Source organism: Hyla sarda, chromosome 4, assembly GCF_029499605.1.
Source record: "Hyla sarda isolate aHylSar1 chromosome 4, aHylSar1.hap1, whole genome shotgun sequence".
Lineage (NCBI taxonomy): Eukaryota > Metazoa > Chordata > Amphibia > Anura > Hylidae > Hyla > Hyla sarda.
Genome location: NC_079192.1, coordinates 318,589,961 through 318,607,063, shown reverse-complemented (window position 1 = coordinate 318,607,063; position 17,103 = coordinate 318,589,961). Strand labels below are relative to the sequence as shown.

General features: G+C 40.5%; 1 protein-coding gene across 1 annotated transcript in view; it reads left to right on the top strand.

Annotated features, from left to right (window-relative positions):
• Positions 1 to 633: 633 nt before the first annotated feature.
• The window catches only part of KCTD16 (potassium channel tetramerization domain containing 16), a 291,666-nt gene continuing 275,196 nt past the window's right edge, over positions 634 to 17,103 (top strand). The window contains exons 1-3 of the mRNA XM_056574893.1: positions 634 to 761; positions 1,854 to 2,444; positions 2,611 to 3,738. Of these exons, the coding sequence (XP_056430868.1) occupies positions 2,907 to 3,738 (832 nt within the window). The 5' untranslated portion in view covers positions 634 to 761; positions 1,854 to 2,444; positions 2,611 to 2,906. The remainder of the gene's footprint in view (positions 762 to 1,853; positions 2,445 to 2,610; positions 3,739 to 17,103) is intronic.

Sequence of the window (17,103 nt, the reverse complement as noted above, 5' to 3'; positions counted from 1 at the left end):
CATAGTATAGTTTCCCGATATCTGGGTCCAAGGAAGAGTTTTTGAACCATATTGCAGAGTCATTTCCATCTTTCATTAATGATTTATATTCTTACTTGAGGCAATAAATAGGAAAATCCTTCTGCTTCTAGGGAAGAATATGTCTATTACAAATGAACCATATCATTATCTTGTGTTTTAGTAAAACAATTGGAAGTCAAGTTTTTCTTACCATAAGAAGTACAGTTAGCAATTGGTAGATGTAATAATAGGGAATAAATGTAAAGAGATGTGGCTGGTAACAATTATAAATGCTTTAATGGATAATATATGTAATAAAAGACTGGTGTCTGAGCAGGGCCCTTAGTGCGACAAGTTGCACCCCCACTAACCAGCTATACTGGCTGGTAGTGCGGGTGACACTGATTAAATTGGTACCTTCTTTGTCCGGATCCGTCGCTCCGTTGAGGAGATATCTTTATTTTTCCGAATATGCAAATGAGCAGTCTGGGGCATGGGTGGGGCTATGATTCTTGGGCACGGTAACATCAGTGCTGTTCAGCGCTCAGCCCGGCTAATTAATATTTAATTAATTCCCCAATCTGTCTTAGTGACTACTGCTCAAAGCAAAACTACAAATCCCAGCATGCCCAGACAGCAGCAGGACCCAGCAGAGAACAGCAGCGGTGGCATCACAAAGCTCCGCCCATGCTCAAAGTCGACCCCAGAACAGAAGATACGGCGGAAGATTGCAGGAGAATCAGAGCATGTAACGAGACCAGGTAAGTATCGTTGTCATCAGGGTCACCTTACATTACCTTGTTTCTCTTTTCCCCTTTTTTACATATCAGGACCCCCCCTCCCCCCCCCCCCCGCCTCTTGCAACAACTCCTTCACATCGTTTCTGTTTCTTTGTAGGCCATTTTACATTTTTTTATAGTATCCAGTAAAGTCAAGTTTAAGCAAGTGTTTTGGCCTTCTTGGTGGTTAGTCACCCCCTATCTTTGTAAAATGAGAATACCCCTCTAACTTCGCTGGAGCTGTTCATCAATATCAGTCCATGGAAGAAAAGCATAAACTTTTTCTTGCTTTTTTGGATCATGGATTTTTTTTTTGGCACTAATTATACAATATATCCCCCACCTGGGGCATTATGAGGCTGGTGTGAATGGAGCCTAAATAAGATACCTGAGAACATAAATTAAAGACAGGCTGTTCTTGGAAAATATTTATGAATGGATGAAATCCCCTTGTACCATGTACATATACATTTCAAACCTAGTCAATTTCTGAATACTTTATTAAAGCATTACCTATAGCATAATACATATATATACACACTGTTACACATCTGAATGAGCTCTACTGGATGGTAAATGCTGTACACTGCATATCTGTTCTGTATACTGCTGTCCCTATTTGAACTTGCATAGGAATAATGGGATCCTATCATATAACATCGTACCCGAGCCTCTAAGTGTATTCAATCGATTTCTAATACTTGTTCGTTTTCTCATACTGAGATTTGGAAGCTCCTCCGAATCACTGCCCCAATTATAACAGAATGGCTTGTTATTGCCAGTAAAACAGTGCCAGTAGCCAGCTAGAATAAAATATACCTAGATTTGTAGTTTCGGAGATAAGGCTATAATTGCCAGGCAAAGCTTTCCCCCTAATTGCCGTAATCTGTAACAACATAACCAATTAGAATCAGTGCTTGATGTGACAATTTAAATGGAGGTTAATAGGTTAAACCACCCAGGGGATAGGTACTGCTTAAGCTGCTCTTCGCACTTTCATATTTTCACCTGTTTAAAGCAATGCTGCTGTTGACAGCTCGTAAATGCCTTTATTTATTTTTTTTTCCTTCACAGCTATATTCCTTTAAGATGATGTAATAGTTATTTCCCTGGTTGGTTTCTTCCCTGCACTGCTGAAATAGCACCATCTCAGAACAGCCCTGGGAACTGTGGATCCACCCAGCTCAGCAGCTAGAACAGGCTCAGCATCCAAGCAACAGAGCACCCAGAGCTGAATTCTCAGCTATCACTGCCGCCTGCTCCTCCTATCCCTTCCACTGCTCTCAGCCTTCCTGGAAGTATGTTAGCCTCTGTGTTCCTGCAAGTACATGGAATATCAGATGTGCACCCCGCTCCATGCTGGCTGGCTCTTGTAATGGGGAGGTTTTTGCTAAGCATTTAGAAGCCAGCATCCCATCTGGAGAAAGCTTTTTCATCTCCCTTAAATACAAGCCAGTCTTATTTTTAGTGTTGCTTTTTATTTCTTGACCAACACAACTAAGAAGGCATCACAGCCACTGCTACCCCGGAGCTGCTAACTTTCTACACTTGATAAGAGCTACACCTATCCCATACTTTTATTTTTTGTATTATTTTATATTGATTTCTATTTGTGTGTGTATAGAAAGTGTCATCTTTTCCATGTAAAAGGATTATGCCACTCAGGTATAGTAATTTTACTATCTAGGACATTTTCATAGTAATGTATAGCAGATAAATGTATACTCTACTCTGATGATAATGTAAATGGCATGCAGAGATTTCTATATCGACACTTATATTAGGATAAATGTGTTATTTATGTTAACTTCACAATGTTCTCTCTTGACAGATCCTCGTATGTCTGTCTGTTCAGTGTGACCTTCCATCCAGTGAGTTCAGGGGGATGTATATTCTTTTTATGCTGGTTTAGCAAGTTATTATTCCAGTGGATTTGATCTAGGACACACCACAGACTGTTATGTTCATGACCAATTGTATCTGACTTCATGACCAAGAAATATAGAAACAGAAGAGAGTTTTTGCACTTTGGGAATATACTGTTCAGTTTTTCCCTTCAGTTTTAAAATTCATGAACAATTTGCACCGAGATTAGTGGAATCTGTTAAAAAAAAAAAAAAAAGCACAATGGCTTTAAGTGGAAACTGCAGAACTTATGCTCCACCTAGAGACCAAGGGACCATCCTGCAATCTTTTCCGGAGGTGGTTGAATTAAATGTCGGTGGGCAAGTTTACTTTACACGCCATTCAACATTGACCAGTATACCCCATTCTTTGCTGTGGAAAATGTTCACTTTGAAAAGGGACTCTATAAATGACCTGGCCAAGGACGCCAAAGGACGATTCTTTATTGACCGAGATGGGTTTCTCTTCCGTTATGTTCTTGACTTCCTCAGGGACAGGCAGGTGGTCTTGCCAGATCACTTCCCTGAAAAAGGGAGATTGAAAAGAGAAGCGGAATATTTTTTGCTCCCAGAGCTTGTGAAGATTTTAGCACCTGATGAAGTAAAACAGAGCCCGGATGACTACTGCCACAGTGACTTTGAGGAAGTCTCCCAAGGAAGTGAAACAAGAATATGCCCATCATCTTCTTTAATGCCTTCAGACAGAAAATGGGGCTTCATCACTGTTGGTTATAGGGGATCTTGCACTATGGGCCGAGAAAGTCAAGCGGATGCAAAGTTTCGAAGAGTTCCAAGAATTCTGGTTTGTGGTCGTATCTCACTAGCCAAAGAGGTTTTTGGAGAAACACTAAATGAAAGCAGAGATCCTGACCGAGCTCCAGAAAAATACACATCAAGGTTTTATCTCAAATTCAAGCATCTAGAGAGAGCATTTGACATGTTATCAGAGTGTGGATTCCATATGGTAGCCTGTAACTCCTCAGTGACAGCTTCATTCGTCAATCAGTATACCGATGACAAGATATGGTCCAGTTATACAGAATACGTTTTTTACAGTAAGTACTGCTCAAAAAATACCATGACAGTCCATTTACCTCTAGAATGATATTTTGTGGCAGAAAGTATATGGTGTTGAATTGAGCACCAATGATGAAATAAAGCTTGAAATCCTATGGCTAGGTGGCACTAGAGGCCAGTCGAATTTTTATTGGGCTGAAGCTGACTGCTGTGCCTTACTTTATAAATCAACAGGATGTCATTCGCACACAGTAGCTAAGCATTTACAGCTAAAAGAAGGGGAGAAGCTGGGATGGGATTAGAGGAGGCAGTAAATCTTTTGATTTGCTCTCCTTTCATGCAGGATACTTAGAAATGAATTTTCAGTACTTGGCTTTTATATTTATATAACTACTACACTATGTTTATAGCACAGCTAGCCACAGGCTGTTTCTTGATGGCTTTGTGACAGGTTTGAAACCAAAAGGTATAAAAGGTGTCTATGTTTATGTTTTCATTGCATAATCCTTTAAGATTTATATGGGTTCTAGTTGAATGAAGAGTGTGGTTTATACATGAAGTCCTTTATAGGAAATATGTAGCCTATACGGGCAGCACGCGTTTGGGATTTAAGCATTGTCAAGGATTTATACATATATTGAGAAGTACATATTGACAAACCAGACCCCAACCAAGGTCAGATGGCTATGAGTCTTGGGAATTTAGCTAAATGTGTCCAACCTTCTTAAGATACTGCTGAAAATGGAACTAATTTCTCTGGACTTTTATCTGAAGGACTATGTTCATATATGAGGGTAGACGTGGCAATCAGGGTGTCATGGTTGACTTTCTAGGGGTCATGCCAGGTTCACAACTCACAAGCATCAATTTGGAGTCACGTGTAATATGTAATTGTTTAGGGGGGGAGGGGCAGCATTTTTGCCATCACAATTTACCTATCTGCTTGAGACTTTCAGTTGTTATGTAATGGGTGATATATTGCATATCTACTGGTATTTAAAAAAACAACTTTTTTTTTTATAGAAAAAGAGAATATTAGTGGTGTATTCTTTTTGTCTATAATTTGTTGTGTGTTTTGTATTGTATTTTATTAAGTGGGGTATTAGTGTATATAGCTGTGATCTGAGATTCAGGAGTTTTAGCAGACTATATCAATTGCTCAGGAGAGGCAGGGACTAGCATCATTGTAAATATAGGAATTGGGTGGGGCTTATGGTGATATCCAGTGATTTATTGTGACAATTCTGTTGGTTGAATATTCTAGAACAATATTGGCTGATAGTCTTTATATGGACAGTCTATGGATTATTTATTTTGTACTGTTCTTCATTTCGAATAATAAAATATAATGTTGTATCTACCTAATTTTGCAACCCAAATAGGCATAAAATGGACATTTACAGCTTCTTCTTTTCCTAGTTATTGAAACAGTCTTCCATACCTGTCTCTTTTTACTAGAGAACACAAAACACAGAATGAATATTGATCCATCTGACCCCTTTTCACTCCATAACAAATTCGCACCCGCTATCTAGTATTGTGAGTCACACTTTTTTTGACTTCCATAAGTCTGTTCTATTTAGGAATGGTGTTTGGGAAGTATTTAGTGTCAATTACAGTTTCATAAATTTTTGTCACTTTATTGACATAGTACTATTGGGTGATGGTCTAGTTCATGCAGTGTGAGATGCTAGTTGTATGTATTTGTTATATCTGTGACAGTCTTCATAGCCTTCAGATTTTTCTAGTATTATCGATATGCTACTTTCATAAAATGTCTTAAACCCAAAAATAAACATTTAAAGGAGTCACTCATTATTACAATGCTCCTCTGAAACATTCACCACATTGATCTACTGATCTTCCTGAGCCTGGCTTCTGATCCTCCTGGGAGATCAGCTGTGTTGTGGGGATCCATTCATATAGTCCTCCTCTCTTCCAAAAGAATGTACATCCATGTAGCAGCTTGGTGTTAGTCCTTCGGAGTTTGAGCTGCTCTTACATAGTAGCTGCCCCCCTCTGGCTTAAAGCGGGTAGTGCCAAGCTAAGGACATCTTTCTGTGGTATAGACAACAAAGAGGGAATTTAGAATTGTTTGTGTGTTTGAGGTGATTTTTTTTACACTGTTTTGCTGGTCGTACATCCTGTGTATGTTGATTAAGATAGCACAAACATTTTTTATATTAAATTATCACATTTTGCAAATCATTTACCACTGCAAAAGTCAAAGCGGTTTGGAAGCCAAAAAGTCAAACATTTTTGGCAAATAGCAGATTGTACAAAAATTTGTGACAAATGTACACTTAAAAGCTTTGTAAATACAATGATAAATTCCCCCCAACCTCTTTAAAGTGGCAGTGAAATTATCCATTCTTTTTAAACCTGTAGCAACAGCCAATATGCCATATTATGGTGCCTTAATTTATAGTGCCATGCTTGTCAATGTCCTGTATTGGCTGTCCAGTAGCTGAACTTCTATTTTAATGGCCAATCAGAACCTTTGATTCTAGCCATATAACCCTTTTATAGAAAAAGAGAATATTAGTGATGTATTCTTTTTGTCTATAATTTGTTGTTTGTTTTGTATTGTATTTTGTTATATGGTGTATTAGTGTGCACAAACATTTGTACAAAAATTTGTGACGAATGTACACTAAAAAGCTTTGTAAATACAATAATAAATTCCCCCCAGCCTCTTTAAAATGGCAGTGAAATTATCCACCTGTAGCAACAGCCAATATGCCTTTTTATGGTGTCTTAATTTATAGTGCCATGTTTATCAATGTCCTGTATTGGCTGTCCAGTAGCTGAACTTCTATTTTAATGGCCAATCAGAACTTGATTCTATTTGATTCTAGCCATATAACAATACTTAGACCTTACAGCAGGCTTAGTGAACAGACAGCCCTGGGGTCCTATAGGACCCCAGGGCTGTCTGTTCACTAAGCCTACTGTTAGGGCAACGTGCTGCTCTACCAGCTTATGTCATAGTAGCACAGATTAGCACAAACATTCTTATTTTAAAAATAACATGTAAAATAGAAAGTCCTTAAGGGGGTATTCTGAGCAAGTTACACATCATACAAGATAACTTACACATCAGTGAGGGGATTGACCGCTGATTCCAAGAACACAGTAAAATTGTAGGCTCAAATGAATGGAGCGGTCCAGCATGCACAGCCATTTATTCTCTGTGATATCTATAAGTGGAGAAAAAATAGGGAAACGGGAGGGGCGCCTCTTGTTATACCGTAAGGATGGTAAGAGACGGAGTGATAGTGGGGCCTGTTCGACCCCTAGGTAGTAGCTGCTCACCTTGCAGCAAGTAAAAACTTGCGTATCAACCCACAATGGGGTTTAAAGAGTAAGCTGGAACCGCTGCTGAGCCTTAGTTTGCAGGAGAGGTAAAAACTGTTTCCTGAGACAGGTCCTATAGTGGCAAAGCAAAAAGAAACCTTCGGATGGCGCTGCTGGTTCCACTGGTAAGGGTAAGAAGCCGTAGCCAGAGATGTAGGTAATACAAAACACTGGACAGTTTATTCAGCATTACATAAAACAATAAAACAAAAGGATTACGCGTTTCGGGGGAGCCTCCCCCTTCTTCAGATCTGTGTCACTGATCCGAAGAAGGGGGAGGCTCCCCGAAACGTGTAAGCCTTTTGTTTTATGTAATACTGAATAAACTGTCCAGTGTTTTGTATTACCTACATCTCTGGCTACGGTTTGTCACCCTTACCATTGGAACCAGCAGCGCCATTCCGAAGGTTTCTTTTTTCTTCGCTACCATTGGATTTATTCTCTGTGGGCCTTCTGAACATTGCCATGTGCTGTGTACAGCAACATTTAGAAGGCCCTTGAATGAAGCAGTGGCCATTGCTGCACAACCCACACTGTTCATTCAAAAGCACAGTGTACTGGTGTTCTCAGGATTGGCAGGGGTCACAGTTGTCAGACCCCCACCATTCCACAAGTAATTTACTATCATTTGGTAACCAATCAGTATGTTTTATTAGTTTAAATGTAGGCAACAACCAGATATCCTTCCATGTCTCCAGAAAACTACTTAGCCCTGGTCTTTCATAACTTTTTTTCTATTGGGGAAGACATAACACTCTGTTGGACACTTTAGGCATTTTTCTTTCTGCTGCTTTCTTGTCAGTGAAAGCATTAGAGAGAGAATTATCATTCTTTGCAGGTTATCTTTTGCATTCATAGGCAATCCCTATATGAACAATACAAAACTGTGAAAATCAACCTGTCTGGATGTAAATAAGTTAAAAACACAGTAGACCTTTATGTGCACTAGGGATACATTATTAATGGTTATAGTGTTTTGTTTTTTACATAATGCTGATATATCACTTCTTCAACCGAACCTTATGTTACAACCTCAGAATGCAAAGCAACGACTACAGAATGTTTTATTCAGCATTTAGGTAGTTAAAAGCAGTTACGGCTTTTACACTGATATAGAAATGTAAATATAAATTATACCGCACTGGTTTCATTTTCCGAATCAGCTGATCTCAGTAAAACAATTCTGCGGTCCTTAGAGGTTGTGTAACCTACAATTAAATGACTCTCTAAACTTATCTTTGTATTTTCATTCCATGTATATTTATAGCCGCTTTCTACCCAGGTTTATAATAGTATAATTATTACACGCCTTCTTTACCATGAGAACTGTGAACTTATGGAACAGTCTACCTCAGGAACTGGTCACAGCAGGAACAATTAACAGCTTTAAAACAGGATTAGATACATTCCTGGAACAAAATAAGATTAATGCTTATGAAGAAATATAAAATCTCATCCCTTCCCCAATATCGCGCCACACCCCTACCCCTTAATTCCCTGGTTGAACTTGATGGACATATGTCTTTTTTCAACCGTACTAACTATGTAACTATGTAACTATGTAACTGTGCATGCACAGGGGTGAAATTACATATCATATTGTCAACAAATCAATATTGATGGAAAATAAACAGCTCATGTTCATTTTAGGGCAAGATCCAAGGGGCTGCTTTAGGGCATAGAAAGGGGGGCAACTCAGGTTATTATATTCCCATTCACCATAGGAGACACAAATGTAGTACATGGCAGCATTACTTTGTGCCTGTCAACCTTGTGTTAAAACAGAATATCACACCCAGCCTGGCAAATGTTAATGGGGTACTCTCAATTTTAATAAACTTATACACAGGATAGGGGTTGTGTCAGACCCCGGTGGGTCTATCTGCTGGGACCTCTGCAATCTATAGATGAAGGACATTCCTTTTGAATGGAGTGGTGACTGTGTTCAGTCAATCATTGAAACAGCAAGGCGCACATACGAGTCACAACCACACGTGAAAAACAAAGGACTCAGGCCCCAATTTGGAGATGGGGGGGTTCCCAGAGGTCATCATCTGACACTGGTCCCCTATTAGTGACTGAGAAGCATACAGTACTGTACCTAGAGGAGCAGGGAGTCTTGTAATAGCAGTAACTTGTTGGCCAGCTGATCTTTGGGATTGTGTGACCTTAACAACCATTGTTGGTTCACCTTACATCTCCCTTTGTAAACGGGATATGTGGCCGACAATGATTTAATAAATAAGTGATGATCTGCTGAATCAGGCATGTGTCTGCCATCTAGAGGACCCTTGTTTACTTTTCTTTGTAACATGCCCTTAGTACTCTCCCGCTGACATCTTCGGTGCCCCTGCAGCCAATCACTGCCTTCAGCCATAATCGGCATTAGACCACTGAGACCAGTGATTGGCAGCAGGGAAGTAAACAAAGGAAATGGGGAGAACTGGAGTGGCAGAGCTGGATTGAACAAGCATAAAACAGGTGAATATAGTGTACCCGAGCAAGCTGTCATTTTTCATATAAATTGGACAACCGTTTTAATAGGAAAATTCTAGCACAGATCATCTCAAGCAATTTATTTGTCATATCCCACATTTACAAATTGCTATAGTGGAGAAGCAAACATGTCAGCATGTCATAGCTAGTACTATCCTCCTTACATGCAGCTTACTTCAGAGTTCCTCCTGTTTACAACAATATTTTTTGTATTTTAATCTTTTTTTTATTTTTATAAATGTTATATTATCACTGTATTCTATCTTTTCATATTCAACTTATTTTATCCCTGCACCTTACCTTTATTATCACCACCTGTCACATGTCCTTTTGATTCTTTTTTGTATTTTTTACATACTTTTTATTGTAGTTATTCCACAGCCTCCAAGCTGTCATCCTCTTCCCCTACCAATTTTCCAACAGCCATTAGACCTTGAACTCTGCTGTTCTCCTCTTTGCAACACATCATTATTTTTATCCTGTATTCATGTACTGACCTCATTCAATTTTTTCTTTTTATCTATTTTAGATGCTATATATATATATATATATATATATATATATATATATATATGCTTTTACCGCAGGTTGCCCAGATTTGAAGAAAAAACAATGAATATTATCAGGAGTAATTTTTGTTACCACATAATCTACAGCATAGGCAGATATGATAATCATTTTTGGAGATTGCTTAAAATCTGCTGTGATGACTTGTAATAACAGAGAACATTTAAAGGGGTATTCCAGGCAAAACCATCTTAACCCTATCCAAAGGACCCTTGGACCTTTCGCTGGGGCCCCCCGCAATCTCTCTGCAGCATCTGCATTCTATGCGGGGCTGCGTCTCCAGTTTAGGAAACCTCCGGGTTTCCGATACTGGAGAAGGGATGTCACGTCATGCCACCACATGACATCATGCCATGCCCCCTTGTGATGTCACACCATGCCTGCTCTATTCATGTCTATGGGAGGGGCATGGCGGCCACCACGCCCCCTCCCATAGACATGAATAGAGGAGATGTGGCGTGACATCACTACGGGGTGTGGTGTGAGGTCATGTGGCGGCCACCACGCCCCCTCCATGGACATGAATGGAGGGGGCGTGGCATGACGTCACAAGGGGGCATGACGTGACATCACTTCTCCAGTATCGGAAACCCGGGGGTTTCCGAAACTGGAGACGCAGCCCCGCATAGAATGAAGGTGCTGCAGGGAGATTGCGGGGGGTCCCAGCGGCAGGCCCCCTGCGATCAGACATCTTATCCCCTATCCTTTGGATAGGGGATAAGATGTTTTTGCCCGGAATACCCCTTTAAAGGGGTACTCCCGTGGAAAACTTTTTTTTTTTAAATCAACTGGTGCCAGAAGGTTAAACAGATTTGTAAATTACTTATATTAAAAAAATCTTAATCCTTCCAGTACTTTTTAGGGGCTATATACTACAGAGGAAATGCTTATCTTTTTTGATTTCTCTGATGTGATGACCACAGTGCTCTCTGCTGACCTCTGCTGTCCATTTTAGGAACTGTCCAGAGCAGGAGAACATCCTCATAGCAAACATATGCTGCTCTGGACAGTTCCTAAAATAGACTGCAGAGGTCTGCAGAGAGCACTGTGGTCATGACATCAGAGAATCCAAAAAGATAAGCATTTCCTCTGTAGTATACAGCCCCTAAAAAGTACTTCAAGGAATAAGATTTTTTAATAGAAGTAATTTACAAATCTGTTCAACTTTCTGGCACCAGTTGATTTAAAAAAAAAAGTTTTCCACGGGAGTACCCCTTTAAGAGGGTATCCTTCTATCCTGCAATCCTCAGGAATGACTATCAATGTGAGATCGGTGGTGGGCCTGACTTCTGCCAATCAGCTGTTTGCACTACAGCCTCTACAATACTTGGACTATACTTGCAATTGCCATGCTATTAGAAGAAGTGGTGCAAGATAATGTAGCATTATCCCATTCAAGTTGACAAGACAATACTGCACTACCTTGCACCACCTCTACGATAAGTACAGTGATATTGAAGAAGCTGCAGTGGCCCTTAAAAAGCTTATTTTTGCTGAAGGTGAGAGTCATCCCCCATTGTTCTAATAATAACTATCCATTTTTAAAGGTTGGAAAACCTGTTTAAGTGGTTGAAGGGATTATTGGAATAAACATCTTCATGCACAACTCATGTGGTAAGAAAGGGGCACAGTTTAAATGCTGACTGTTTTAAAAGCATTACTATATCATTATGTTACCTATTGCTTGTAGCAGAGCATTGATCCTGGAATTGACTTGAGCTCTACAGTCAGTTATTTCCTTTAGCATGATGAGAACAATCCCCTTGAGGGTGCGATCACATGAGTGGATTTTGTTTCAAACTCGCAGCGGGTTTCCTCCGCCATCTGTCCACAGCAGATTTTCAGCAGTGGAATCTCCACTGTTGAAAATCCACCACAGATGGACTTCATTGGGATCTGTGGCAGTTTTTCCTGTAGTGGAGATTCCATAGCTGAAAATCTGCTGCGGACAGCCCGCGGAGAGTCCGCTTCTTTCAAACTCATAGCGGGAAACTACCTGCGAGATTGAAACAAAATCCGCTCATGTGAATGCACCCAAAGGGCTTTCTAGGCTTGAACAATTCATGGTCTATCCTTAGGATATGCTATCAATTGCTAATCAGGAAAGTGCCAACACTTGGCACCCCCCCCACAAGAAAAGGTGTTTGAAATCAACACTAGACCCCTTTAGGACCTTTAGATCCTAAGTTTAGAAGCTGTTACAGGAGCAATTCTGTGCAGTTAATAAATGACTATGTGAAAACTAAAAAGCCCAGATTTATTGTATTTATTGTGTCTTTTGCTCCTCCAAGAAACTGTTGTGTCCAGATGTTAGCGGAAAGTCAGTAGGGAATTATAAAACGCTGAACTCACATTTTTTTTCTTACTTTGGCCTTTTTCTCTCTCTTCTTTGACGTTTTTCTTTTTTTACTCAAGTAAAAGTGGATCCAGCAGGAAGGGGAATTATAATTCCTTCTTTTATTTTTCTCATTCCTTTTGAGTCCACTGTTGGTTTTGGCTTAAAAGCTGCCAAGTGGAAACCCAGCCAGATTGGCAGCTTTGTGTGGCATTTGTTTTCCAGGTGAAAATAGACTAAAGTTTGCCTTCATATTATGACCACAAGTCAACCCAGCCTGACCATGGGTCTGATGACTCAAGCTGACCAAGAGGATAATTAGATAAGCGGTCAGGCTGGGACTGCTAGCTGTACTACAATTTCAAAAATGTGTCACTCTGGTGTAGAAAAGTGGCCTAAGGCAAATGTGTATATATGTATATCTATACATATATGTATATGTATATCATTGGATAAAAGCGAGATATGTTCTTTTTCTCTCCTTTACATACATCTATTTCTACATACCGTACATAATCGAGTTTAAGCCGAGTTCTTCAGCACAATTGTTTGTGCTGGAAATGCCCCCCTTGGCTTATACTCAAGTGAAAAAATAAAATATACCATTGGGGGGGGGGGGGGGGGTTTGGCCTGGCTGTCCATCTTTGCTGCAGGGACCATCCGACTAGTGACCCTGCATTGACGGCAACACACAGGGACGTCCGTGCGCAGCAGACATCCGTGATGTCAGGGGCGTCCCTGTGCACGGACGCCCCAGCGCGGTGGCGTCAATGCAGCGTCACTAGTCTGGGGCCGGCCCGGGGAGGAGAAGAGGGCCTCCCGGGGAAGATGGACGGCCCAGACCGGCTCACCCTCCCCACCGAAATGCAGACGGTCCCTGCAGCTACTAAGCAACAGGACCAAGAGAACTGGGGAGGTGAGTAGACAACGAGGAGGACCTAAATGATGACAGAGGGGGCAGTCTGGATGATGACAGGGGTGATATAGACTGGAGGTGATGATGACAGGGGGGTTTGACAGGCGGTGATGATGACGGGGGTCTGGATGATGATGGGGGGGATGATGTATTTTCCCCCCTGGGCTTATACTTGAGTCAATAAGTTTTCCCAGGTTTTGGGGGTGAAAGTAGGGGCCTCGGCTTATATTTGGGTCGGCTAATACTCGAGTATATACGGTACTTGTGATCTCAATAGAAAAATAAAAAAATACGGCAGTGTCACTTTAAGTCTGCAGAATGTGATTCCTTCAATAATATCACTAGTATTTGCAATCTATGTTCTCCTATGGGTGGTGCTGTACGCCAGACTAAACAATGCATATTGAAATCACAAAAGAGATGGTGCGGAGCAACTCACCCAGTCAGTCGGAGGCAGCGAGGCATCACGGTCAGGCGATGGTGAAGCGTGGAGGCGGTAGATGGAAAGGGGGGAATCAGGCGTCAGGCCACAGCTGTATCGCACCGTATGGTGCTTCGTCAGGCCCCTGCGACCAGGTCACAGGGACCTGACGAAGCACCATACGGTTCCATACAGTTGTGGCCCGATGCCTGATTCCCCCTGTTCCATCTACCGCCTCCCCGCTTCACCATCACCTGACCGTGATGTGACGTGCCTCGCTAATTCTATTATACTGTTCATACGTATATCCCACTTGTTTTCCCAATTCTTGCTGTATCCACTGTTATCTGTTTTTTCTACTCATTTGGATAGATGGAGTAAATAATTTTTTACTCCATTGCAGGAAATGTCAGAGGACCTTCTCATGATGAACAATGTTTGAAGCCCCTCTGTATAATAATAAATATATAATGGCATGGAATATATCCCCCACTTTTAACATTCCAATTTAAGTTCCCTCTCGAGATTTTATTTCTGCAACAAATACGCACAGAACTGAGATTCTTCAATTCTAGGCAGAGCAGTAAAAAATGAATTAGCTCGGCTGTATTCATGGTGAGAGGGATATAATACAGCCTCTCATTTTAATGGGTCCTTTGTTGTTGGCTTCATAATTCAATTACAGAATTGTGATATTAGACTGGAATGAGGCATCAAGTAACCTGGCATTGGCATCTCGAATTTTTGGGTCAAAAATATTGATGTACAGACTTAAAGGGGTACTCCGGTGGAAAACTTTTTTGTTTTTAAATGAACTGGTACCAGAAAGTTAAACAGATTTGTAAATTACTTCCATAAAAAAAATCTTTACCCTTCCAGTACGTTTTAGCAGCGGTATGCTACAGAGGAAATTCTTTTCTTTTTTAATTTATTTTTTGTCTTGTCCACAGTGCTCTCTGCTGACACCTCTGCCTGTGTCAGGATCTGTCCAGAGCAGGATAGGTTTTCTATCGGGATTTTCTCCTGTTATGGACAGTTCCTGATACGGACAGAGGTGTCAGTAGAGAGCACTGTGGACAAGACAAAAAATAAATTCAAAAAGCAAGAATTTCCTCTGTAGCATACAGCTGCTAATAGGTACTGGGAGGATAAAGATTTTTTAATAGAAGTAATTTACAAATCTGTATAACTTTCTTGCACCAGTTCATTTAAAAAAGAAAAATGTTTTTCCACCGGAGTACCCCTTTAAGCATTTTTTAAATGATACATATGTTAGTAAGACCACTAATGAGAATGCTTCTGATTTTATTATCACATTAAAGGGGTACTCCACTGGGCAGCATTTGGTACATTTAGTTCTGAACACTGTGCGCGCTGCAGGGATCGGTCACGCCCCCTTGTGACCTCAGGTCACACCCCCTCAATGCAAGTCAATGGGAGGGGCGTGACGACTGTCACACCACCTCCCACAGACTTACATTGAGGGGGCGTGGCTTGACATCAGGAAGGGGAGTGGCAGACCCCCACAGTGCGCATACAGTGTTTGTAACTAATTGTTCTGAACGCTGGCCAGTGGAGTACCCCTTTAATAACTAAATATTTAAAATATTAATTGGAATATTTAAAATTTCTTATGGTACCCATTTTTTTCAGATAGAAGTCGTACAAACCTGTCAATTCTAACTGATTAATTCTACATCTAATGTGTGATGGTAGATGTCAGGGGACAGTAAAGTGGGTCGTTGGTAGAAGAGGGTTTAACATAAGCTTATTCCCTTCTCCCTATGGAACAAAGTTCATGTTTACACTTGGCCGAGATGAGTGTGTATGCTTTTGGAGGAGTTGAAAGAAATAACATTGTTATTCATCAGGCAGTTTTAGTATTTGCTCTGCCTGCTTTTGGAGAACAGATGTTTTTGAAGATGATCATCAAGGAGCAGGAGAACAAGGATGCTGGATGGCACTATCCAGTGGCAACAGGATAAATAAACTGATACTCTACAATGATAAAATAGTTAATAGAGATTTATTGTACAGGGGTTAATGGACAACACGCTTCAAGAAGAAACTCCTCTCATCGTCAGATCCTCCCTAATACGTGTTAAAATAATATCTTGTTTTACCTGATGATGAGAAGAGTTTCCTCTTGAAGCGCGTTGTCCATTAATTACTGTACAATAAATCTCTATTAACTATTTTATCATCTGGTAAATGATCCTGTTGTCACCAAATAGCACCATCCAGCACCTTTGTTCTTCTGCTTTGGAGGTTTTTCTTCAAATACTTCTGGTTTTAATACTGCTCCATCCTCTGGACCATGGTTGAATGCAGACTGCCTACAGGATATACATATATATGTTACACGTCTATTTTGGTGTTGTCCCAACAAGGTGACCACAACACCACTCTGATCACCCCCACTTGTGGCCCTTTTGTTATATGTACTACATATACTCTTGGTTTGCTTTAGAGGGGTTAACCAGAATTAAGTTGTGTGTGGTATTTCAACTCTTCTTCATTCACTAAGGGTATGGGCACACATTAATATTTTGCTACCAATTTTCCAATTTTCTGCAGAAAAATACAAACATGTGAACGTACACTAGAGCTGAAATACCCCACACAAACCGAAGGCAAATGTGGTGCTGGTTCTGGAAGAAAGCAGCTGTATTTTTCCAGCCATCCTCTACCTGGACTAAAAAAAAAAAAAAATGTGATGATTTGATAGTTTCCACTGTTTTCATGCTATGATCGAATTACAGATTTTACCTGAATTTGTCCAACTCCAGGATAGGCAAGACTCACCTCACTGTATTCTAAATGTCTCCTGTACAATGTGTGTGCCACGTTATACACATGTGTATTACAGAAAAAATGTTGTGTCAATATTATAGCCACAAGCTCCATGCCTTACCGCGGCTCTCATGACCCGACCCGACCCCTTAGAAGCACAGTCAGGCCGGGACTTGCTGCCATAATGCTGACTCAAAAATGTGTCCATAATAAACCCATGTGAACCTGGCCTAAGTCAATGGCAACAAGATCTAACCGTAGAGGCATCCTGCTACTTCTTTTGTATCAACATATGTTTTTTAAAGTAATCATTACAAATGTGGTCCAAAACTGTAGTGTAACCTTAGCTTTATCTGCAATAAAGTCACTGAAAAAATATATACACACATAAAAATAGATAACAGGGATAGCTTTGTACAAAGAAGCAAAGTGAATCATACAAAAATAGCCAAAAGCCGAGAACCAAATACCAAAAACAGTGTATACTAAAATATGTGTGATGCCATAACCATACCTTA